Here is a 26,767-nt window from a genome sequence, read left to right as displayed (position 1 = left end):
CAGCTTCAGAAAAATACAAAAAAAACAACAACAAAACAAAACAAAAAAAAAGAAATTGGAACAAAAAAATGATATATATCACAAATACATAGAAGTGGGCAAAAGGAAGTTTATAGTTGTTCATATGGAAAAAGACATGCAGGTTATGATTATTACAATACCTTTATTAACTCAAAAGAATGTCACAATGGCACAGTAAACCTACTTTTGCCTATCCCTGTATATGAATGATTTGAAGGTATCTTAACTTTAAAGAGTTTATACAGATAACTCGAATTTAAATCCTATACTGCAAGGTTCTTCTTCCTTTCCCATTCCATGTTTGAATCTTATTTATCCATCTGCTCTATCTTCTGTACAGACAAAGTAGTTTCAGTTTATGGCAAAAACATTAACATTAAAAAAAGGTCAGAATTTCTTTGCAGTTCCACTTTTTCTTTAAAATATGCCCCTTTAAGAGTATATACTGTGAAGGTTCTGTGTTCAGGTTATTTGAATTATTTTTTCAATGTGGTTATCATATCCATTTGATACAATTTTTCTGTTTATAATCAATTTTAGGACATGCTTTGGTCATCTTTTTGGTTTAATTTTATTTATTAAGTAAACCATTTACATAATTCAAAAGTCAAAAAGATATTCTCCAAGTGTTACTCTTATTCCTGAAATTTCTACCATATTCTCAGACACTCTCAATAGGTGACCTTGTCATTATTTTCTGGTGTAATATCCCTGTGATATTTTTATAAAACTGTAAGTATATAAAAATATAATTTCCTGTATGTTATATATGTGTGCACACAAACACACACACATTTCTCTGCCTTCTCAGAAGCAAGTAACATATTTACACTGTTGTGCCTCCCATCATCCATCTCCAGAATTTTTTCATCTTCCCTGGCTGAAACACTGTACCTATTAAACAATAACCCTCCATTCCCATCTTTCCTCCCAGCTCCTGGCAACTACTATGATATTTTCTGTCTTTTTGAATTGCTCCATATTAAGTACCTCATTAGTGAAATTATATATTTGTCCTTTGTCATGGGCTTATTTCACTTAGCATAATATCTTCAACCACATATGGCATATTTCTGAACTTCCTTCCTTTTAAAGGCTGAAAAATATTCCATTGTTTGCATATACCACATTTTGTTTGCCCATTCTTCCACCGACAAACACTTGGGTTGCTTTGACATTTTGGACACCATACATAATTCAGCTAAACATAGGTTTACAGATATCTTCTTGAGTCCCTGCTTTCATTCTTTTGCCTATATACACCAAAGTGGAATTTCTGGATCATACGGTAATTCTACTTTTAACTTTTTGAGGAACTGCTATATTGTTTTCCATAGTGGCTGAACCATTTTACATTCCCATTTAGCAATACACAAGAGTTCCAATTTCTTCACATCCTCACCAACACTATTCTATTTGTTTGATAATAGCCATCAATCCTAATGGGTTTGAAGTGCTTCTTCATTGTAGTTTTGATTTGTATTAACCTAATGATTAGCAATGTTGAGCATCTTTTCCTTTTCTAATTTTACTTTTTTTCTTTATTTTTAATTTTTTATTAAATTTACTGGAGTGACATCAGTTAATAAAATTATACAGGTTTCAGGTGCACAATTCTATAATCCATCATTTGAATATTGTATTGTGTGTTCATTACCCAAAGTCAAGTTTTCTTCTGTTGCTATTTCTTCCCTTTACCCTCTTCTACTGCCCCCCGCCCCCTTTCCCTCTTGTAATCACCATACTATTGCCTGTGTTTATGAAGACATTTATTTTTTTTGCTTAATCCCTTCAACTTTTTCACCCAAGTCTCCAATCCCCCCCCCTTGACAGCTGTTATTCTGTATCTCTGAGTCTGTTTCTGTGTTGTTTGTTTGTTGTTCATTACATTCCACATTTAAATGAAATCATATGGTATTTGTCTTTCTCTGACTGGCCATCCCAAAAGAAAAGATTTCTTTTTTTTTTGCAGCTGAGTAGTATTCCACTGTGTAAATGTGCCAAAGCTTTTTTACCCACTCATCTACTGATGAGCACTTGGGTAGCTTCCAAATCTTGACTATTATAAAGAACACTGCAATGGCCCTGGCCGGTTGGCTCAGCGGTAGAGCGTCGGCCTAGCGTGCGGAGGACCCGGGTTCGATTCCCGGCCAGGGCACACAGGAGAAGCGCCCATTTGCTTCTCCACCCCTCCGCCGCGCTTTCCCTCTCTGTCTCTCTCTTCCCCTCCCGCAGCCAAGGCTCCATTGGAGCAAAGATAGCCCGGGCGCTGGGGATGGCTCTGTGGCCTCTGCCCCAGGCGCTAGAGTGGCTCTGGTTGCAACATGGCGATGCCCAGGATGGGCAGAGCATCGCCCCCTGGTGGGCAGAGCGTCGCCCCTGGTGGGCGTGCCGGGTGGATCCCGGTCGGGTGCATGCGGGAGTCTGTCTGACTGTCTCTCCCTGTTTCCAGCTTCAGAAAAATGAAAAAAAAAAAAAAAAAAGAACACTGCAATGAACATAAGGATGCATATATTATTTGGAATTAGTGTTTCAGGTTTCTTTGGATATGTTCTCAGAAGTGGAATCACTGGGTCATAAGGCAGTTACATTTTTAATTTTTTTGAGGAAACTCCACACTGCTTTCCAGAGTAGATGTAGCATTCTACACTCCCACCATCAGTGCACAGCAGTTCCCTCTTCTTCACATCCTCACCAATACTTGTTTATTGATTTACTGATGATAGTCATTCTGACAGGTGTGAAGTGATATCTCACTGTAGTTTCAATTTGCATTTCTCTGATGATTAGTGACATTGAGCATCTTTTCATATGTCTACTGGCCACCTGTATATCCTCTTTGGAGAAGTGCCTATTCAGGTCCTTTTCCATTTTTAAATTGCATTGTTTTTTGTTTGGTTATTTTTTTGGTGTTGTGTAAGTTCTTTATAAATTTTGGATATTAACCCCTTATCAGATATATACCTTCTTTAGATGTATATTTTCTTTAGAGATATATCTACTCAAGTTCTTTGCCTATTTTTTTTTACAGAGGCAGAGATAGACAGGGACAGACAGACAGGAACGGAGAGAGATGAGAAGCATCAATCATCAGTTTCTCGTTGCGCGTTGCGACTTCTTAGTTGTTCATTGATTGCTTTCTCACATGTGCCCTGACCACGGGCCTTCAGCAGACCGAGCAACCCCCTGCTGGAGCCAGCGACCTTGGGTCTAAGCTGGTGAGCTCTTTGCTCAAGCCAGATGAGCCCGCGCTCAAGCCAGGGACCTCGGGGTCTTAAACCTGGGTCCTTCTGCATCCCAGTCCGACGCTCTATCCACTGCGCCACCACCTGGTCAGGCTCTTTGCCTATTTTTATATCAGTATTGTTTTTGTTTTGTGTTGAAAGAGTTTTTAAAAGTATATATATTTTGGACATTAACCCCTTACAGATATATAATTTGCAAATATTTTCTCCCATTGTGTGAGTTCCCTTTTAACTTTGTTGATAGTGTCTTTTGATGAAGAAAAGTTTTTAATTTTGATGCAGTCTGATTTAACTATTGTTTTTATTGTTGTTGCCTGTGCTTTCGTTGTCATTCTCATGAATGAAATCAGTGCCAAATCCAGGGTCATAAAGATTTTCCCCTATGTTCTCTTCTAAGAGTTTTCTAAGTTTTAGGGCCAACATTTTTGCCTTTGACCCATTTTTGAGTTAATAATTATATATAGTGCAGGGTAAAGGTCCAACTTCATTTTTTGCATGGGGATAACTAGTTTTCCCAACACTGTTTGTTGAGTCAGATATGTGATTTAAAAAAATAGCTTTATTGATATAACTCACATCCCATAAAATTTATCCTTTTAAGTATATGATCCAGTGATATTTTTAGAGTTGTACAAAGGTCATTCTATCTCATTTTAGAATATTTCATCTCACCTCCAAAAAGAAACCACATACCTATTAGCAGCCACTCCATTTCTTCCTTCATCCCAGTGCCTGGAAATCACTCATTCACTTTCTGCCGTTATGAATTTGCCTATTTTCTCCCATTGTGTTGTATAACTTTTCACTTTCCTGCTAGTGTATTTAAAACCACAAAAGCTTTTAATTTTGATGAGGTCTAGTCTACTTAGTTATTCTTCTGTTCTTTGTGCTTTTGGTGCCATATCTAAGAAATTACTGCCTAATCCTAGATTTACTCCTATGTTTTCTTTTTTTTTTTTAATTTATTTATTTATTTATTCATTTTTTAGAGAGGAGAGGAAGAGACATAGAGAGAGAGAGAGAGAGAGAGAGAGAGAGAGAGAGAGAGAGAGGAGAGACAGAGAGAGAGAAGGGGGGAGGAGCTGGAAGCATCAACTCCCATATGTGCCTTGACCAGGCAAGCCCAGGGTTTCGAACCGGCGACCTCAGCATCTCCAGGTCGACGCTTTATCCACTGCGCCACCACAGATCAGGCCTATGTTTTCTTTTAAGAGTTTTATAATTTTAACTCTTACATTTTTGTCTATCGTCTAGTTGAAGTTAATTTTTATATACAGTATGAATATAGGACCCAACTTCAATTCTATGCTTGTGGATCTAGTTTTCTCTCCATCAGTTACTGAAAACCCCACTTACTTGTTTTGGTACTTTTGTCAAAAATCAATTGAGCATAAATGCATGGGTTTATTTCTGAACCCTCAAATCTAATCCACTGATCTCTATGTCTATCTTTATGTCAGTTTCACAATGTCCTAAGTACTATGGCTTTGCAGTAAAAATTTTGAAACTGGGAAATGTGAGTCCTTAGTAGTGTGCTGAATTTTGTTGAAATTTTGAAGAAAGTTCATATGACTTTCTTCTTTATCTTAATGACTTTTCTAGTCTTCTTTTCAATACCAGAAAAAATAAACACTTTACTTTGCCATGATGAATTAATTACTTTGTATGTTGAATTCTAGTTCCTAACATTTTATTTAAGATTTTTATAACATTCATACATGACTCTGTGTGTGTTTGCGTGCACACACACACGTTTAAATCAAATTTAGATATCAAAGTTCTATCTGCCTCAGAAAAAGTATTTAGATGTTTTCCTACTTTTTTTATGCTCTAGAACAGCACCATCTAGTACAGTAGCCGCCAGCCACATAGGTTTTTAAGCTTTACATTACAATTAAATAAAAGTAAAAATTCAGCTCCATAGTTGCAGTAGCCACATTTCTTTTTTTTATATCACTGTCAATTGATTTTTAAAAATTAAATTTAACAGAGTGGCAAATGCTAAACAGCCACATGTGGCTGGTGTCCATACTGGACAGCACAGATACAAAACATTGCCATCATCACAGAAAATTCTGTTGGTATCATTGACCTATATCAACTTAAGTGGCACTGAAATTATCTGATCTTTAAGTTTCTGTAGGATTTCCTTGTAAAATAATCTGCACATGGTGCTTTGTAGGAGCAGTTTTTTGAAAACTTGTTTTTTTTTCTTTCTTCTTTTCCAAGTGAGAGGCGGAGGATAGAGAGACAGACTCCCACATGTGCCCTGACCAGGATCCACCTGGCAACTGTCTGGGGCTGATGCTCTGCCCATTTGGGGCCATGCTCGCAACTGAGCTATTTTTAGCACCTCAGGCAGTGGCTTTACAGAGCTAGTCTCAGTGCCTGGGCCGGTGTACTTGAACCAATCGAGCCATGGCTGTGGGAGGAGAAGAGGGGGAGAAGAAGGGGCAGAGAAGCAGATGGTTGCTTCTCCTGTGTGCCCTGACTGGAAATTGACCCTGGGACATCTACATGCTGGGCTGACACTCTACTACTGAGCCAACCAGCCAGGGCAAGTTTTCTATATATTTGTTGAAACATTGTACTGCTACTAGGGTCAGTTTTGACAAACAATATTTTCCCATTTCACCTAGCTTTTCAAATTTATTTAGAGCTATTTCCTCTTTGTCATTTCTACTTTTGTATGTCTGTTTATTCCTTTTTTTCTTTATTAGGCTAACTACAGCTTTGTGTGTTTTGTTGATCTTTCCTCCCAAAGGACCAGCATTTTTTAAATTTAGAAATTAAATTTAATGGGGTGACACTGATCAATAAGGGTACATAGGTTTCAGGTAAACATCTCTATAGCATTTGAACTGTTAATTGTGTTGTATGCCTATCACCTACAGTCAAATCATTTTCTATCACCATATATATGTCCCTCAGGACTAGTATTTTGATTTATTACTTTTCTATTTTCTACCTCATTAATTTTTATCTTTATTTTTTCTTCTCTTTTTGTATTTTCTTTGTATTGTGACTCTTTTTCTAACTTTTTGAGTTGCGAATTTAAATCTTTAATTTTTATCCTTTCACTTTTATTGATGTCAAATATTTAAGACTATAAATTTTATTCCAATCATTGCTTTGTATCTCAAAATTCAGATATACAATTTTTATTATCATTATGTTTCAGGAATTTTATAATTTTGGTGTGTATTTACCTCTTTCAAGCAAGAGTTGTTTAGAGAACTCTAAATTTCAAAATGGAAGGGCATTTGCCAGGGTATAAAATCTGATATCTGTATCTGAATATCTATTTACCTACTTACCTACACACACACACACACACACACACACACACACATCTACCTTATTCATTAAAGTCTTTGATACCTTTACTTTTTGTCCTCTTAACTTTTTTTACCTTAAGAGATGTGTTCAATCTCCTATTAGTGTGTTTGTATATATCTCTGTGCATCTGCCATAATTTTTATTTTGTGAAGATAGATGATTTGTAATTTGGAACAAAATATTTTTAACTATTACATTTGCATTGTGAATTGTGGAACCTTTAAGCATTATATAGTGGCTTCTCTGTTTTAATACATCTTGGTCTGAATTCTACCTTGTCTAATATCAGAATCTCCTCATTTGAATTTCCTTGGTACACCTTTGATCATCCTTTTAGTTTTAGCTTTTCTGATTCGCTTTAGTTTAGGTATGTCTCCTATACACAGCATAAAGTTGGGGTTGACTTTGAGCATTAATTTCAAAAATTTTTTCTTTTAAGAGTTGAGTGAAAAGTATTTACATTTATTAATATAAATTATGCATTTGGTTTCAACTCTGTTTTATTTCTTGTACTTTCCATAATTAGTTTATCTCTCTGTGTGGTCTGTTTCTTGATCTTTTTGTTCCTTTGATATTTAGGAAATTTTATAATTTTGTTTTAGTGATTACTTTTACACTAACATTTTATGATATTCTTAATTCTCTTTTTCCTCATGAAGGCTTCTACTATTTGGTTTATCAGTTTTAAGTGATATCCTTTTATCTTATCTAAAGATATCACAGTAGGAAAGAGGTTTGCTTTTCAGTTTCAGTGTTTTCACTTGGCAGGCTCCTGTACTCCCATCTTCTCTGTTGTCACTTCCTGTAGTGTAGTGTACGGAGCAAGTAGTAACCAGTGGCCAGTGACAGTAGCATCATTCTCCCTCATCTTAAGTGGTATTGTAGCAGAGTTTCTCCAGAGACGCCTCTCTATAACAGCTTTCCTGGAGCCCTAGAGGGCAAATTTCCAGCAAGTTCCACTGCTGTGGCACCAGCGGTTTCTCTTGTCCAGTGAACCATAGCTGTGCCCCTTCAACAAGATCTGGATCTCAGCCCTGAGGGTGGGGAAAGGTATACCCTTCCTTGGGTCCTCTAAGCCAAAATATAGTAAGTGGCCTCTCCTTGTATCTGCTATTCTTCTATTCTTTAGGGTTCTCTTTCCTTTTGACTAGATAATCCCTCATTACTCCAATTCTCTGTTGTAGTTAATTATATTAAACTTTCTGTGTATGAATTACTATGTGGGTTCTCTCTCTTCACTGAACCTAGACTGATACACATACTATTATTTTATTGTTTCTATCTCTGTTTTTGTCTTTCATTAATAATCTCTTTTTTCATAAAGCTCTTTCTGTAATTACCTCCTCAGGAAGGGCTTGGGGAAATAGGATTTCCTAAATTCTTGCATCCTATAAAATGGTTTCAGTAATAATCTCAGTATTTGAAAAAACATTGTCTTGATACAAAATCTCACTTTTTTCCCTTGAATTTCTTGAAAACATTGCTTTACTTCATCTTGTTTTGTACTTAGCTGTTGAGAAGTATGATGCAAACCCGATTTTCTTTCACTAGTAAATACACTGTGTCCGTAAAGTCATGGTGCACTTTTGACCGGTCACAGGAAAGCAACAAAAGATGATAGAAATGTGAAATCTGCACCAAATAAAAGGAAAACTCTCCTAGTTTCATACCTATTCAGTGCAGTTCCATGTGGGCTCATGCACAGATTTTTTAGGGCTCCTTAGGTAGCTATCCCGTATAGCCTCTACAGACTTGTCACTGACTGATGGCCTACCAGAACGGGGTTTCTCCATCAAACTGCCGGTTTCCTTCAACTGCTTATCCCACCGAGTAATGTTATTCCTATGTGGTGGTGCTTCGTTATAAAAACGCTGATATTCACGGTGCATTTTGGTCATGGATTCAAATTTAGCGAGCCACAGAACACACTGAACTTTCCTCTGTACCATCCACATCTTGATTGGCATGGCTGTGGGCTGCTCTGCTGTATACATGGTTTTACGTCATCATCTGCGCATGCGCACATGCTGCCACATCATCCTACAGAAACTGGGAGGGTTTTCCTTTTATTTGGTGCAGATTTCACATTTCTATCATCTTTTGTTGCTTTCCTATGACCGGTCAAAAGTGCACCATAACTTTACGGACACACTGTAATTTGGCCTTTTTGCTGGAGGTTTAGAGAAAATTTTTCTTTATTTTGAATTGTTTAATTAGAATATGCCTTAGACCTGACCAATCTGAATCAATTTTCCCAGAAATAAGGTAGGCTCTTTCAATATGTAAGTTCAGGTCTTTAATTTTTGGAAATTATTGTTTTACAATTTTAAGTATTAATTTATCCCACTATCTTGTTTATCTTCTCCAGAGACTCCAGTTAAACAAATACATACACATACTGGATCTTTGCTGACTAGGTTCTATATCTATCAGTTCCTTTCAATACTTTTTTGAATTTTCTAATATTTATTTTTATTCTCTTGGCAATTTTTATTTCTCTTCTCAATGTCTCTTATTTTCTTTTCAGTTGACTCTATAGTCCCATTGGGCACCCTGGAATTGAGTATTCAACTGAGATTATTTTGTCTTTCTTCGATTTTTGGACAATTCTATTTTCACATCTTCCTGTCTATCATGCATTCCTAGTTTGACTTTTAAAATTTGTGATTCAGGGTATTTTTTTTCATAGCTGTCAATACTTGTTTAATTCAATTTGGGTTGTTGTATAATACTTTTCCTCTAGTTAATCATTAATTTTAGCAGTAAGATTTTCAGTAGTTAAAATAGTTTTAACTTCATCATCTTTTTTATCATATAGAAACTTTTTATAGATGTTGACTTCTGTTTAATAATCATTTGAAATGTCTTATATTTTTCTGAACCAACAAAATCAAGAATTTCTATTCTGGCAAGGATCTTGAGTCATGAGTATTTCTGTTGGCATAGTGAAATGTAGTTTCTTTAGTAGATGAACCTTTTATGATGGGATGGGAAGATTGGTATGTCTTTTGCTTTTTATGATTCTCCTTTGTTCCTGTATAAATTATCACCCCTTGCTTCCTTCTTTTCCCTCAGGATTATGTGTCCCTTTTCCCCAAAGGTAGTTATCTTCCCAAGGCTGCTATCTCTAGTCCCTCACAATTTCAACTGACTCTCTTCCTTCTGACTGCCTAGTAGCCAATGCTCTAATCCAACATGTCTTAGCTCTGCTCTCAGTATTTCCCACTCTGAATGGGACCATCTTTTCCTAATGGTGATTTTGGCTATGCTTAACCTCACTGTCCTCTCTCTTTTTTATATACTTTCCCCTTACATAAAACTCTTCATTCTGGTATGGATTGGTTATTGGCTGTACTGGTTTCAGATTTTGTTTTTGGATTTTTATATCTGAATATGTAGATTAACAAGTAATTGAAATTTATGATATTCTTGACTCCTAGTTATATTTAGACATGAATTATGGGTTATTTGATTTACTCTCCTTTTTTCTCTGTACATTTCTGGAAAATTTATGGATTTTGATTTAGATGGTCACCATTATTCCTGGGACCTTATATTTTCAATAGTCTCTCTAGAGATTTCTAAACAGTCATTCATAAAATAGGTTAAGAATAATCCAGTACTATGTAGCTATAAAAAGGATTAAGGAATATCTTCATACTACTTAGAAGTCATTTTAGGACATAACATTAAGTGAAAAAAGCAGAGTTGAAAAAAGTATATATAGTATGCTGTCATTTATCTAAAGGTGGAGGATACATATCTATATATGTACACACTCATACACACATGAATATTTTTGTTTGCATTTTTAAAAATGGAATATTAATAATAAAAGAAAGTTGTTACCTATAGCAGAGGAAAGGAATAGGATAATGGGGATTTCTCTGAATATACTTTGTTTGATAGATTTGACTTTAACAACAATGCATATCATTTATTATTTATAAAGCAAAAATTTTAAAAAGCAATCTTTAAAAATCAGAAGTAAAATGAAACAAGTAAACCTAAGTTTATATCAAGTTGGTAGCACTGCCACCCACAGAAAAATGACCTTATAACATTATTAGACTTCCTGTGAGGGTAAGAAAAATAAAGCTGTAAGTAACTAAACACTGATTAGCTCTCATAAAGGAGGTAGTGTTAGTATTGTTATCTTGGGACTATTGTGTGTGTATTGCTGGATAAAGCAAATGAGTTCTTTCTTGGGACATGGAAAACTAGAAATTTTTTGTGGTACAAAGGAGAAACAGATATAAGAGACTAAAGATGAAATCAGTAAAAACAGCCTGACCAGGTGGTGGCGCAGTGGATACAGCATTAACCTGAAATGTTGAGGACCCTGGTTCAAAACCCTGAGATTGCTGGCTTGAGTACAGGCTCATCTGGCTTGAGCATGGACTCACCAGCTTGAAAACAGAGTTGCTGGCTTAAGCATGGGATCATAGACATGACCCCCTGGTCAATGCCTTGAGCCCAAGGTTGCTGGCTTGAGCAAGGGGTCACTGGCTCAGCTGAAGCCCCCTGTTCAAGGCACATATGAGAAAGCAATCAATGAACAACTAAAGTGCCACAACTATGAGTTGATACTTCTCATTTCTCTCCCTTCCTGTCTGTCTCTTTCTCTCTCTCTAAAAAAAAAAAAAAAAAAAAAATAGTAAAAACATCATTGTACTGAATTTTAGTAGAAAGTATCAATATAATGATTTTCTAAATCTTAATAAAAAAGGATACTCCTACCTTTCTATACGAAAAAGACCTAGAAAGAATGACCAATTCAGTAGCACTGAGCACTCTAGTGCTGAGATCATGGTCTCTAAATACCATCTCCCATTAAAAGGAGGCCAGGCACCTAAAAGAAATAGCCGATTATGTATTTGGGCCAAGAAATGTACAAAATAGGCAAGGAATATTTTGAAATTTCACAAATCCAAGAGACTTATCAAATAATAAAGAGTCAGGAGACAACTTGATGAGGTTCCTATGATGCCAAAGATGGAACTCAAGAATCAATAAAAACAATTAGCACAATGAAGTGAAGCACATCAAATATGTATGAATCCTTGAGTTTATGATACTAAACCACAACAAAATCCTCCATAAATATATTTTGGAGAATGTTAGTAAAGGAATTCATTATTTTGAAAATTGGTAAATAAAGAAAAAAATCAGCATTTAAACTATCTTATATGAATTATGTCTCAGGATAACCAACCAAGTAGTTGATGAAAATTTATTTTAATAGGTGTATTCCACTTAACTTAAGTGGATAGAATTGTAAGAATAAAATTCCCCATTTTGCAAACAATAAATTGATGAATCTAAATCAGTGGTCAGTAAACTAGAGCCGGCAGGTTAGCCACACCACCTGTTTTGAAGTCAAGTATTACTGGAACACAGGTTTGCCTGTTTATGTACTGTCTGTGGCTGCTCTAGCATCACAAAGACAAAGCTGAGTAGCTGCAACAGAGCTTGTAATATTACTACCTGACCCGTTAAGAAAATCTGTCAAGTCCTGATCTAGACCACAAGCAGTAATGACTGCTACATTATAAAAATGAGAGATAATCCGACCATATATGCTTCCTAATACAAGTAAACACCATCTATGAAATATTTTTAGAAAAAAAAAGTGAATCTTAACACGTTCAAGCCTGTAGATCTAGCTACCAATTTCTAGAAGAGAGGATAGAGAAACATATTAAGTGATATCATAGAGAAACAATCAGCAAAATCTAATTATGGGAAATTTTGAAGACAAATGACTTAGGTCTTTCAACAAATAAATTGCAAGAAAGTAATTAAGAAAGAAGAAGAACTCAAAGATTAAAAGAGATGTAAAGGACATATCAACCAGCTGCAATATGTGGATCTTATTTGGATCCTGATTCAAAAAATTGCAAGGGAGAGAGAGAGAGAGAGAGAAAGAAAAATTTAAACAGAGTAAAAATGTGTTGATATTAAAAATTGTTAGTTTAGACCCTGGCCGGTTGGCTCAGTGGTAGAGCGTCGGCCTGGTCTGCGGAAGTCCCGGGTTTGATTCCCAGCCAGGGCACACAGGAGTGGTGCCCATCTGCTTCTCCACCCCTCCCCCTCTCCTTTCTCTCTGTCTCTCTCTTCCCCTCCTGCAGCCGAGGCTCCATTGGAGCAAAAGATGGCCTGGGTGCTGGGGATGGCTCCATGGCCTCTGCCCCAGGCGCTAGAGTGGCTCTGGTCGCAACAGAGCATCGCCTCGGATGGGCAGAGCAACGCCCCAGATAAGCAGAGCATCGCCCCTGGTGGGCATGCCGGGTGGATCCCGGTTGGGCACATGCGGGAGTCCGTTTCCAGCTTCAGAAAAATATAAATAAATAAATAAATAAATAAATAAATAAATAAATAAATAAAAATTGTTAGTTTATTTACATTGATATTTTAATCGTGCTTAAAATTATTGTCTATGAGAGATATATACTAAATATTTAATGACAAAATGATACCATGTTTGGGTGATTGGGCAAAAGCGGGCAGGGAGTGTGTAAAGATATAGATAAAACAAGATTGACTGTTTTAACTATCAAGGATAAAGGATACATAGACATTCACAGTGCTATTCTTTCTACCTTTGTATATGTTTGAAATTTTACATTACAAGTAATTTTTTTTAGTAGGGGAAAATGCTAAATAACCACCTGGGGAATGCTTTCAAACAATACATTCTCTAATGCTCAGTTAATCTAGCACAGCCTCCTGATGGGAACATAGCCCACAGCCCACAACCTACCTCTGTATCCTTCACTGAGACTAACTGCAATAATGATTTATAGCAACTGAAGAGATGGGTTAAATCTCTCAGGTATATTAAGGCAAAAGGAAAAATAATGGTGAACCCAATCTTGAGGATAAATAGCTAATGGGGTTATTAAATTTAAATAAAATAATGCATTTTACTGAATAATTAATTCAAAGTGAGAAAATTCCCATGATCAAGTGAGAATTTAGGGGCAAAGGAGATAAGGGACCATCATAACAGTCATCTTTTCTAGTAGGTGATTTTCCCCTCACCGCTTGTTATTATTGTAGGATTTCTTAAAAGCTATATGGTTTTTTGAGGCATATTAAATGACAAGACCACCTTCCATTTTGTCTATTAGGGTAAATGAACCAACAAAGATAGATGAAGGGTGTGTTTTTGTTTGTTAGAAAAAGGAGTGCTTTGAGAGATGCTTGGCTATCATAAGTTCATGTAGAAATGGAGATGTCCAGATTTTACAGCTCATTTTATTGGGGGGGGGGGGCTTTTCTTTTGGACCATATGAAAAGAAGATATAGGTAGGGGGCCCTAGGCTTTCCTATAATGGGATGTACAATTTTGGGGAGGTAATTGGTTAAGGAGCCCTTGGATCTAGTTACTCACCCAGAGGGGGCTGCAGCATACCCCCATTCTTCTCACAGTTCCCAATAGGCTGGATTTCAGCTGAGTCAACCAGCCTCCAGAAGTCATTCTTATTGTCGCTGCCATCAAGGCGAAGGCGGAGGCGAGCACCTGTCAGTCCAACTACTGTGGCGATACAGGTGGATGTGGTGTTCCTGGGGTCCTGCGCCTCCAATTTCATGCTGATCTTGAATTCGTTGCTTGGAGGTGTGTAGGACTGAGGAGAACAAGCCATGGGGATTAGGCAGTCTAAGGTAAGTAGCATTTTCAGTAAGGATATTAAGAGATGGAACCTGAAAATTTATGCAGTGGTTACAGCTGGACCAGAGACAAACCACCGTGAATCATTCCCTAATATGTAGGAAAAGTAACATGCAGAAGAAGCACTGGCAGGTAGAATGAAGGGGAAAAAATTACTTTCCACTGGAGCATCAAATATTGATTCACACCAGTAAGAGGATAAGAGTGCCTCACATGGTCCTTACTTAAATGCTTTCTCATCCTTTCTTCTCCAACTCCCTAAGCCTCTAGGTCAGGGGTCCCCAAATTTTTTACACAGGAGGCCAGTTCACTGTCCCTCAGACCGTTGGAGGGCCAGACTATAAAAAAAATATGAACAAATCCCTGTGCACATTGCACATATCTTATTTTAAAGTAAAAAAACAAAACGGGAATATAATATTTAAAATAAAGAACGAGTAAATTTAAATCAACAAACTGACCAGTATTTCAATGGGAACTATGCTCCTCTCACTGACCACCAATGAAAGAGGTGCCCTTTCTGGAAGTGCAGTGGGGGCCAGATAAATGGCCTCAGGGGGGCCGCATGCGGCCCACGGGCCGTAGTTTGGGGACCCCTGCTCTAGGTATTCAAAATGTTTTCTTCTTAGAAATCATCTTATATACCTATCAAATGCTAAGTGTCTCTTCATAAGGCATTTCAGTATATTGCTTTCTACATCCAACACACAGACTATTGGGGGTCAGTTTTTCTCTTATTTTGACATTAACTTATATATCAATTTATATCTTCAAAGACAATTTTAAGTTGTAATTGATATACAATATATACTTTGGCAAATATTGAAAATGTATGCATATAAGACGCCATATATATCATATTCACCTTTGGAACCAAGATGATGAGCATGGACATGTTCTCTCGTGTCCTTTATAACCCCTGTCCAGCCCTTCCCAGACCCGTTTCCAGGCAAATACTAATTTATTTTCTATCACTGTAGATTGGTTTGCATTTTCTAGTCTTAAACTGAATCAGAGAGAATTTCTGTGATTTGGTCTGGCTTCTTTCACCCAGCATAACTATTCTGATATTCATCCATATTTTGAAATGTATCAATAATTCATTTCTTTTGCTTTTAAAGACTTTCTAAGAGCTGTATTAGGTTCACAACAAAACCGAGAGGAATATACAGATTTCCCACATACACCCTGCCCCGACATAGGCTAAGTCTCTCTTATTATCAGCATCCCCTACCACAGTGATACATTTGTTACACTTAATGAATTGGTACATCACAATCCCTCAAAACCCACAGTTTACATCAGGGTTTTCTCCTGGTATTGCTCATTGGGTTTGGACAAACGTGTAACAACATGCATCTACCATTATAGTATACAAAATAGTTGTGCTGACCTAAAAGTCCTCTATGATCTGTCTATGCATCCTTCCCTTATTCAACCACTGCCAACTATTGATCTGTTTACTGTCCCCATAATTTTGGCTTTTCCAGAATGTCATATAGTTGAAATCATATATTATGTAGCCTTTTCAGATAGTCTTCTTTTCCTTTGTAATATGCATTTGTTTCTTCTATGTCTTTTCACAGCTTGACAGCTCATTTCTTTTTAGGGCTGAATAATAATAATTTGTCTGGCTATGCCAGTTTATTACTCATTCACCTACTGAAAGGCATCTTGTTTGCTTCTAAGTTTTGGCAATTATGAATAAAGCAGCAATAAACATCCATGTGCAGGTTTTTGTGTGGTCATGTTTTCAGTTCCTTTGGGTAAACACCAAGGAATGTGATTGCTATATTATATGGTACACATATATTTAGTTTTGTAAGAAATTATCAACTTGTCAAAAAAAAAATGGCTGTATCCTTTTGCATTTCACAAGCAATGAGTGAGAATTACTGTTGCTCAGTATCCTGGCTATCATTTGACAGTGTCAGTGTTCTGGATTTTGACCATTCTAACAGGTGTGCTGTGGTATTTAATTTGCACTTGGAACATTTTTTCATAGGCTTTTTTTGTCATCTGCTTATTTTTTTTGGTGAAGTGTCCCAGATCTTTCACCGATTTTTAAAATTAAATTGTTGGTTTGCTTATTGTTAAGTGTTCTTTGTATATTTTATATGTCAGTCATTTAGCAGATGTGTCTTTGGCACATATTTTCTCCTAGTCTGTCCTTTTATTTTTATTTTTTTGTGTGTGAGACAGACAGAGACAGGAAGGGAGAGAGATAAGAAACATCAACTCATAGTTGTGGACTCCTTAGTTGTTCATTGATTGTTTTCTCTTGATGGGGGGGGGGCTACAGCTGAGCCAGTGACCCCATGCTCAAGCTGGTGAGCCTGCCCTCAAGCCAGCCTGGGATTGAATCTGGGTCCTCAGCATCCCAGGTCGACGTTCTATCTACTGTGTCACCACCGGTCAGGCTCCCAGTCTGTATCTTGTCTTATTCACTTGACAGAGTCTTTCACAGAGTAGAATCTTTTAATTTTAACAAAGTCCAGCTTATCAATTATTTCTCTCATGGATCATGCCTTTGGTGTTGTATGTAAAAAGTCATCACCATACCCAAAGTCATCTTATTTCTCTCTTATCTTCTGGGAGTTTTATAATGTTGTTTTACATTTAGGTCTGTGGTCTATATTGAATTAACTTTTGTGTCTATGGCCATACCATTCTGAATGTGCCTGATCTCATCTGATCTTGGAATTAACTTTTGTGAAGGGAGTAAGGTCTGTGGTCTAGATTTTTTTTTTTTTTGCCTGTATCTGTCCAGTTGTTTCAGCACTATTTGTTAAAGACTACTGAAGCACCTTTTGTTTAAAAGACCATTTCTGCTCCACTTTATTGACTTTGCTCCAATTTTGCCAAAGATCAATGGACTATATTTGTGTGGGACTATTTCAGGGTTCTCTATTCTGTTTCAATTTCTCACCAATACCACAATGTTTTGATTACTGTAGCTATATACTAAATCTTGAATTTGGGTAGTATCAGTCTTCAAACTTTGCTCTTCTCCTTTTCCTTAAATATTGTGTTGGCTATTCTGGATCTTTTGCCTCGCCACATAAACTTTAGAATCATTTTGTCAGTATCCACAAAATAACTTGTTAGGCCCTAGCCGGTTGGCTCAGTGGTAGAGCTTCAGCCTGGCGTGCAGAAGTCCCGGGTTCGATTCCCGGCCAGGGCACATAGGAGAAGCGCCCATTTGCTTCTCCACCCTCCCTCCTTCCTCTCTGTCTCTCTCTTCCCCTCCTGCAGCAGCCAAGGCTCCATTGGAGCAAAGATGGCCCGGGTGCTGGGGATGGCTCCTTGGCCTCTGCCCCAGGCGCTAGAGTGGCTCTGGTAGTGGCAGAGCGACCCCCCCCCAGAGGGGCAGAGCATTGCCCCCTGGTGGGCAGAGCTCCCCCCTGGTGGGCGTGCCGAGGGGATCCCAGTCGGGCGCATGCGGGAGTCTGTCTGACTGTCTCTCCCTGTTTCCAGCTTCAGAAAAATACAATAAATAAATAAATAAATAAATAAAAAATAACTTGCTAAAATTTTGATTAGGCTTGCATCGAATCTATAGATCAAGTTGGGAAGAACTGACATTTTGAACAATACTGAGTCTTCCTTTTCTTGATCATGGACTATCTCTCTCCATTTTTAAGTTCTTCTATGATTCTGTTCATCAGAGTTTTAAAGTTTTCCATGGATAAATTTGATACATATTTTGTTAGATATATGCCTAAGTATTTCATTTTTGGAGGTGCTCATATAAATGGTATTGTGTTTTTAATTTCAAATTCCACTTTTTAATTGCTGGTATATAGAAAAGCAATTGACTCTTGTACATTAACCTTGTATAACTGCTTATTAGTTCTAGGAATTTTTTGATTTTTAGATTTTCTATATAGATAACCACATCATCTGTGAACAAAGAGAGTTTTATTACTTCCCAATCTGTATACATTTTATTTCTTTTCTTATTTTATTGCAACAGCTAGGATTTCTAGTATGATATTGAAAAGGAATGGTGATAGGAGCATCCTTGCCTTCTTTCTGATGTCAGTGAGAAAGCTTCTAGTTTCTAACTATTAAGTGTGATGTCGGATATGTTTTTTTAAAAAATAGATATTAACATTCAGCATATCTATTATAATGTTCATCCATATTGTTGAAAGCATTAATAACCCATTTCTTTTTACTCCTGAGAAGTATATCATGTTGATAAACATTTGGTGCATTTCTAGTTTTCCGCTATTACAAATAAATCTTTTATGAATATTCAAATATAAATCTTTGTATGGAATTATACTTTCTATATTTCCATAGAAATTTCAGATATCTTAAAGTGGAATGGATGAATCATATGATAGGTATATGTTTAACTTATATACCAGAAAATTTACCTTTTTACATTGCATAATTCAGTGGTTTTTTAGTATTTTTAGAGGTAAACATCACTCCACCTAAAATTAGAACATTTTCATCATATTCCGCAAAGAAACTCCATACCCATTAGCCTTCTCTCTTTTTATCTCCTCATTCTAGTCCCTGAAAACCATTAATCTACTTCTGTTTCTATGGATTACCTATTCTGGAGATTAAATATAAGTGGAATTTTACAATATGTAAGTAGCTCCTTTCTTCACTTAGTGTAGTGTTTACAAGGTTAATCTGTAGTGATGTCAGTACTTCATTCATTCTCATTGCCGAATGACATTCCACTACAGTATATAGATATATTAATTTTGCTTATCATTCATCAGTTGAGGACATTTGGTTTGTTTCTTCTTTTTGGCTATTATGTATAATGATGCCTTGAACATCTATGTATAAGTTTTTGTGTGGTCATGTTTTCATTTCTCTCTCTTGGGTCATACCTAAATGTGAGATTGCTGGGTCATGTGGCAATTCTGAGTAAATTTTAATGTATTTTCTAAAGTGCCTACAGCATTTTACAATCTTACCAGCTACATGAGGGTTCCAATTTCTTCACATCCTCAGCAATACTTGTTATTATCCAGCTTTTTTATTTCAGCTATCCTAGTAGATGTGAAGTGGTATCTCATTGCCATTTTGATTAGCATTTCTCTAAAGAGTAATGATGTTAAGCAACTTTTATGTGCTTGTTGGCTATTTGTGTGTACGTGTGTGTGTGTGTGTGTGTGTGTGTGTAGAAATAGCTATTCAAATTCTTTGCTCAGTTAAATCTTTTGTCTTAACTTTAAGGTTCTTGATATCTTTTGGATACAAGTTCCTTATTAGATTCATGATTTGTAAATATTTTCTCCCATTGTGTGGATTGTCTTTTTACTTTCGTGAAAGTAAAAAGTGTCTTTGGAAGCACAAAAGCTTTTAATTTTGTCTATCTAGTTTTTCCTGTCTATGTGTGTGTGGTTTTGGTGCCACATCTAATCATTGCCTAATCCAATATTTACTCCTATGTTTTTTTCTAAGAGTTCCATAGTTTTAGCTCTTACATTTAGGTCTATCATTCATTTGGAGTTAATTTTTGTATATGGTGTGAAGGTAGGGTCTAGCTCCATCATTTTGAATGTGGATATCTAGTTGTACCCACAGTTGTTGAAAATCCCACTGAATTGTCTTGGCATCTTTGTACAAAATCAATTGAGCATAAATGTATGGGTTTATTTCTGGACTCTCAAATTTAGTCCACTGATCTGTATGTCTACCTTTATGCCAGTACCACAATGTCTTAACTATTGAAGCTTTGTAGTAACTTTAGAAATTAGGAAATGTGAATCTTCTACTTTTATTCTCTTTTCCCAAGATTATGTTGGCTATTCTGGGTCCCTTGTGTTTCTATGTGAATTTTAGAATCAATTTGTCAATTTATGCAAACTAGGCATCTGGAATTTTGATAGGAATGACATCAAATAAACAGATCAATTGGAGAGTATTGCTGTCAGCTATGTGATTTGCCAATATTTTTTCCAAGTCTATGGCTTATAATTTCACCCTCTTATAAGTGCCATTTGAAGAGCAGAAATTCTTAATATTGACAGTCTATTTTGGCCCTGGTCAGTTTACTCAGTGGTAGAGCGTCAGCCCGGAGTGTGGCTATCCTGGGTTAGATTCCCGGTCAGGGCACATAGAAGTGACAATCTGTTTCTCCACCCCTTCCCCTCCCCATCTTCTCTCTCTCTTCCCCTCCCGCAGCCATGGCTCTGTTGGTTCCAGTGTGTTGGCCCCAGGTGCTGAGGATGGCTCTGTGGAGCCCAGCCTCAGGCACTAAAAATAGCTTGGTTGCTGAGCAACATTCCAAGATGGGCAGAGCATAATCAGGTAGGGGGCTTGCCGAGTGGATCCTTGTCAGGGTGCATGGGGGAGTCTGTCTCTCTGTCTCCCCTCTTCTCACTTAAAAATTAATTAAAAAATAAAAATATAAAAATAAGAATAAAACAGCCTAACCAGGCAGTGGTGCAGTGAATAGATCATTGGCCTGGGACGAAGAAGACCCAGGTTCGAAACCCTGAAGTCACTGGAAATAGCTTGGGCTCATCTGGCTTGAGCACAAACTCACCAGCTTGAGAGTGGCATTGCTGGCTTAAGCATGGGATCATAGACATGACTCCATGGTCGCTGGCTTGAGCCTAAAGGTTGCTGGCTTGAGCAAGGGGTCACTGGCTCAGCTGGAGCCCCCCAGTCCAGGCACATATAAGAGAGCAATCAATGAATAACTAAATGCAGCAACGAAGAATTGATGTTTCTCACCTTTCTCCCTTCCTGTCTATCCCTATCTGTCCCTCTCTGTCTCTCTTGCTAAAATAAATAAATAAATAAAATTAAAAAACAATCTGTTTTATGAATTTTTAATGGATCATCACGCTTTCAGGTAAGCTATTTTCGAAAGTTTTCCATATTTGTTAGTTCATTAATAAATATTAATTTTTGCTGCTATTGTAAATGGGAATTTCTCTTTTATTATAACTTTCTTGAGTTATTTTTTAGCAATGAGTAAAATGTTGGCTTCAATACTAAGGTATAAATACTTTTTCAGGCTAAGGATGTGTTATTCAGTTTCTAGTTAATTTACTGATTTTTATGTTTGTTAGTATGTTCAAGTTTTACTGCCAAACTATTTTCCAAAGTAACTGAACCAGTTTACATTTTCACCTGTAGTTTATGAAAATCCCATTTGCTCCATAACCTTATACTATTAGGTGTGGTATGGTCAGTTTTCCCAATGTATTTTCTTCAGTTTTGTTCTAATCTTTCAATCTGGATCCCTTTTATTACTTTACTTGGCCTGGTTGCATTGGTTATACAATGTTGAATAGAAGTGCCAAGAGCAGATATCCTTGTCTTGTTCCCGACCTTAAGAAAAACGAATTTAGTGTGATGTTAGCTGTAGATTTTTCACAAATGCCCTTTGGGGTTTAGAATTTAGAAAATTCCCTTCTATTTCTTGTTTGCTGAGAACTTGTACTAGTAGCTTGTATTAGTAATAGTAACTGGATTTTGTCAAATGCTATTTGTGCATCTATTTAGATGATCCTATTTTTTCCTTCATTAGTGTGTTCATGGGGTGAATTATACTGGTTGATTTTTGAATGTTAAATCAACCTTGCAATCTGGAAATTAAATCCCACTTGGTCATGAATTATTTTTATATATTATCGGATTCAAGTGCCTAAAATTTTGTTGATAATTTTTACATGTATTTTCATGTGGGATGTCCCTTTGTAGTTTTCTGTCAATGTGTTTGCCCAGTTTTGGTATCAAGAGTAAGTTTTGCCTCATAGACTAAGATAGGAAGTATTCCTTTCTTTTAAGCTTTCTAGAAGAGTCTGTGTAGAATCTGCATTATTTTTTTCTTAAACATTTGGGACAATTCACTGGTGAAGTTATCTAGGCATGGAATTTTCTAAAAATTAAATTTCTGTGGCAGAAACCGTGTTATTCAGATTTCCTATCTTTTTAAGGGAGCTTTGTTAATTTTTGTCATTCATTAAGTTATCCATTTCATCAAAGTGGTCAAATTTTAAGGTATAAATTTATTCATAATATTCTTTTATTATCTCTTTAATGTTTATGGAATCAATAGTGATGTTACCACCTTTAGTTATGATGTTAGTGATTTCTGTTTTATCTCTTTTTATTCTTGATCATTCTGGCCAGAGATTTATCTCATTGCAAAGAATCAGCTTTTGGTTTCAACAATTTTCTCTATGATTCTTTTACATTTAATTGATTTATGCTGTAATCTTGATTTATGCTCTATTTCTCTGCTGACTTTGGGTTAACTGTTCTTTCTTCCTAGTTTTTTAAAGTGTGAAAGCTGAAGTCACTAAATGAAACATTTTTTCTTTTCTAAGGTAAGTGTTTAGTGCTATAAAATTTCCCCTAAAAATTGCTTTGGCAGCGTACTACAAATTCTTAAATGTTCTGCTTTTACTTTCATTTAGTTGAAAATACTTTCTAATGTTCTTTATTACTCCGTGAGTACTTAGAAATGTAATACTTAGTTGCCAAATATTTTGAGATCTTCTAGGTAACTTTCTGCTATTGACTTTTAATTTAATCCCACTATATCAGAGAACATACTTCATATTACTTTAATCTTTAAAATTTATCAAGCCTTGCCTGACCTATGGTGGCGCAGTGGATAAAGCGTCGACCTGGAAATGCTGAGGTCGCTGGTTCAAAACCTTGGGCTTGCCTGGTCAAGGCACATATGGGAGTTGATGCTTCCAGCTCCTCCCCCCCCTCTGTCTCTCCCTCTCCTCTCTAAAATGAATAAATAAATAAATAATTAAAAAAATAATTTATCAAGCCTTATTTTATGGTCCAGAATATGGTCTAAACCGCTAAATTTTTGTGTGCACTTGAAAAGAATTCATATTCTATTGTCAGAGTATCAGTAAGGTCAAGTTGGTAGACAGTGTTAAGTCTATTATATCTTTGATTATTTTCTGTCTACATGTTCTTTAGTAATAAACATATTAAAAGTCTGACGACAGATAAATTTTAGACTTACTTATGTCTCCTTATCATTTTTTGCTTCATCTGAGGAATGTGACTCCTTAGCATGATAAAATACCTTCTTTATTCCTGCTAATACTCTTTGCTCTGAAATATCCTATCATATTAATATAGCCAATATCAGCATGGTATATGACTTTCTATTCTTTTAATTTTAACGTATTTGTGTCTTTGTATTTAAAGTGCAATTTCTTGCAAGCAGTATATAATTTGTGACAATATCAACCTTTTTTTTAAAATTTTTTATTTATTCATTTTTAGAGAGGACAAGGAGAGACAGACAGAGAGAGAGAGAGAGAGAGAGAGAGAGGAGAGACAGAGAGAGAGAAGGGGGGAAGAGCTGGAAGCATCAACTCCCATATGTGCCTTGACCAGGCAAGCCTAGGGTTTCGAACCGGTGACCTCAGCATTTCCAGGTCGACGCTTTATCCACTGCGCCACCACAGGTCAGGCAATATCAGCCTTTTAATTGGGGCATTTAGGCCATTTATAATTAATTTGATTATTGATATGGTTAGATTTAAATCTGCCATATTGCTATTTGTTTTTTATTATTTGAGCAGTTGCTTTGGGGTTTATATTAAGTATATTTAACTTATCAGTCTATCTTGCAGTAATATTATACTACTTTATGAATATTAATCTGACAATATTGTATTTGAGATTTCTCTTGGCCTTTAAGCTATTTTAATACACATTTTACTTATACAAATGTGAATTACCTTTACAATGCAATATTATTGCCATATAATTATCTTTTATAGAGATTTAAATAAGAATAAACATCTTTTGTCCTTACTTTTGTAATTCCAATTTCCAGTGACTTTTATTCCTTTGTGTATATGAGTAATTCCATCTGGTATCATTTTCCTCTGCTTGATGGAGTTCCTTTAACATTTCTCATAGTAGGTTTGCTGGGGATCAATTCCTTCAGTTTTTGTATGTCTAAAAATACCTTTATTTTTGCCTTTGTTTTTAGATCTTTTTGCTGAATATGTAATTCTAGGTTGACAATTTTTGATTCAGAACTTTATTATTATTTTAGATATTCATCTTTAAAATTCTTTTTTCTTTTAATGTTTCAATTTGGATAGTTTCTATTGCTATGTCCAATATTTTCTGACTTTAATACCAACCAGTGTATGTTATGTGCACATAGTGTGGTTCAATATGAGTCTTTAAATTTCTTCCATGTCTCTGCTTCACTTTTAAACATAACTGTTTTAATGTTTTCTGTCTGCTGTTTGAAGACCTGCATTGATCCTGAGTCTGTTTATTGACTGATTACTCTGCTCTTTATTGGTTATGTTTTCTAGCCTCTTTACATGCCTGGTTTGATCCAATACCAGACATTGTAAATTTCACCTGTTGGGTGCTGGATATTTTTGGACTCCCTTCTTGTACTTTGTTTCTAGATGCTGCTAAATTATTTGGAAATAGTTTGACCATTTTGAGTCTTGCTTTGTGATTTGCCAGGCAGGCCCAGAACAGTGCTCACTTTAAGGCTATTTATTTACCACTACTGAGCAAGATTTTCCTGAGTATTCCACCCAATGCCACACGAATTGAGATTTTCCAGTCTAGTTGGTGGAATCAGGCACTATTCCCAGCCCAGTGTGAGTGCCAGGCTCTATTCCATTTAAACCTTTCAGATGGTTTTTCTCTTGGCTTTGGGTAGCTTCCTCAATGCATATACTGAACACTATTACTTTGCTGAATATTTAAGGGAGATCTCTGTTGTTTTCTTTCTGTGCAGCTCTCTCTTTCTGGCACTGTGTTTGGCAAATTCTGGCCACCTTGGCTTCCCTTGACTGTCAACTCTATCTCCTCAGATTAGGGAGTCTGCTGGGCTCAACCTCTGTTCCCCCTTCTTGGGCCATGGTCTCAAAACACTCTTCCAGCAGTAAGCTGGGAAGTCATAAGGGGTTCAGTTTATTCATTAACCATCTCTCAGAGACCACTGTGCTTGGCTGCTTGATTTTCAGTAACTTGAAAACTATTTTTAATATATCTTGTCCTTTTTTTTATTATTTTAGGCGAGAGTATGAATTTAGTCTCTACTGTTTTGAATGAACAGAAGTCCTGAATTTGTACTTTTATTTAGAACATAGTCAAAATTCAAACTCAAAGTAAAAAATTGACAGTTTGAGGAAATAACTATTGACCACTAAAGGAAGAGAGATGTAAATAACTTCTTAATGTTTAGCTCTGTTTAGCAGCAGAAGTCTTTGCTTATCAGCCTTATCATGTACTGATATAGTCAACATCATCTATGCATTGTGTGAGGCACTTAATCCTGAGTGGGAAGCTCTGCATAACTTCTGATAAGCTCCTAAAACACTCCCCACCCCATGGGACTCAGTGCCAGTATTTTTATGAAAAGAGATGATTATAGCAGAAGTATTGAGAAACAAATACTGCTCTACTTTCAAGAACTGTCCAAGGGCTATAACTATACTGCTCACAAAAATTAGGGAATATCTTACCACTTCATATTCATTTTGAAATATCCCCTAATTTTTGTGAGCAGTGTATATACCTTATCTGTCTGATTTAGGAGAGCTAGTAAAGATTAGTTATTGTTTACAGTAACCCAGAATATCTTCAAGGAGGTATTATTTGGAATAAAGTTGAGAATGCTGCCAAAACTCATACTAAGTCTTGAGTCTCATTCTTGAGTTGATTCTAGGGCCTTCAGGTGAAAAGCCCAATGGCTCCCACCTCAGGTTTTGCTTGGCTAAAGACCATAAAAAGCTTACTTGCCTCCCACCTACTAAATATGTTGACAATCAATTAATTACCTGCTTGAAGCAATGGACAGGCGCTGGGACTGAACATGTTTCTTTTAGGTATTTGTCCCAGGTAAAATGACCTGTAAAGGAAATAGAAATCTCTATCACAGTCAACTTCCTACAAAATGCTTTCAGGATGTGATCTACACTTTTAAACATTAGGCTATTTTCAGATTGTTTTGGAGTGTAAGAAAACTTACTTTTCTCTGTTTGGTCTCAAAGAAATATTAGGGTGAGGAATCTATGCGACCTGAGTGGATCATTTTTATATCAATGTTTTTAAATCACGGTCTAAAGATGACCTGAAGTGTTTTTCATGTTAGTTCCTAAAGTGATTCAAAATGCCACAGCAAGATATACCAGTGTCTCAAGGAAGTGCCCAGGAAGCTCCTGGAAAACAGAATAGAATAGGGAGTAAAAAAACAAAACAAAACAAAACAAAAAACAGGGAGAAAATGGACTCCTGGAGAGGTTGCTTATTGCCATCAGGTGATACTATTTAATAGCCAATATGGTTGGACCCATCTCAGCTCAAAAAATAAAAAAAATTTTTTTAAATCTGGAAATACGAGGTAAGAGGATTTGAGGGCAGGAAAAGCCAGAATGAGTGAGATCATACTTGAATCCTCAGTCTGAAACTGGCTTTCTCTCACTCTCTCACCCACTCCCACCCCACTCCCAGCCCTGCCAATGTTGCATTGCTCTGACGT

At 36.4% G+C, this 26,767-nt stretch overlaps 1 protein-coding gene across 9 annotated transcripts in view; it reads right to left on the bottom strand.

Moving 5' to 3' along the window:
* Nucleotides 1–26,767, bottom strand: part of SCMH1 (Scm polycomb group protein homolog 1) — a 167,455-nt gene that overhangs the window by 68,587 nt on the left and 72,101 nt on the right. For 7 of the 9 annotated variants that reach the window (XM_066269491.1, XM_066269489.1, XM_066269494.1 and 4 more), the window contains 2 exons: nt 26,067–26,137; nt 14,002–14,236 (listed from right to left, as the gene is read on the bottom strand). In XM_066269491.1, coding sequence (XP_066125588.1) covers nt 14,002–14,236; nt 26,067–26,137 — 306 coding nt within the window. Of the gene's footprint in view, nt 1–14,001; nt 14,237–26,066; nt 26,138–26,767 lie in introns of those variants that run through there. The other 2 variants (XM_066269497.1, XM_066269498.1) reach the window with 1 other exon arrangement.

The sequence above is a fragment of the Saccopteryx bilineata genome, chromosome 3 (genome assembly GCF_036850765.1).
Source record: "Saccopteryx bilineata isolate mSacBil1 chromosome 3, mSacBil1_pri_phased_curated, whole genome shotgun sequence".
In the NCBI taxonomy this organism is placed as follows: domain Eukaryota; kingdom Metazoa; phylum Chordata; class Mammalia; order Chiroptera; family Emballonuridae; genus Saccopteryx; species Saccopteryx bilineata.
The sequence above is the reverse complement of the archived record's forward strand: the minus strand, read 5'-3'. Positions and strand labels throughout refer to the sequence as shown.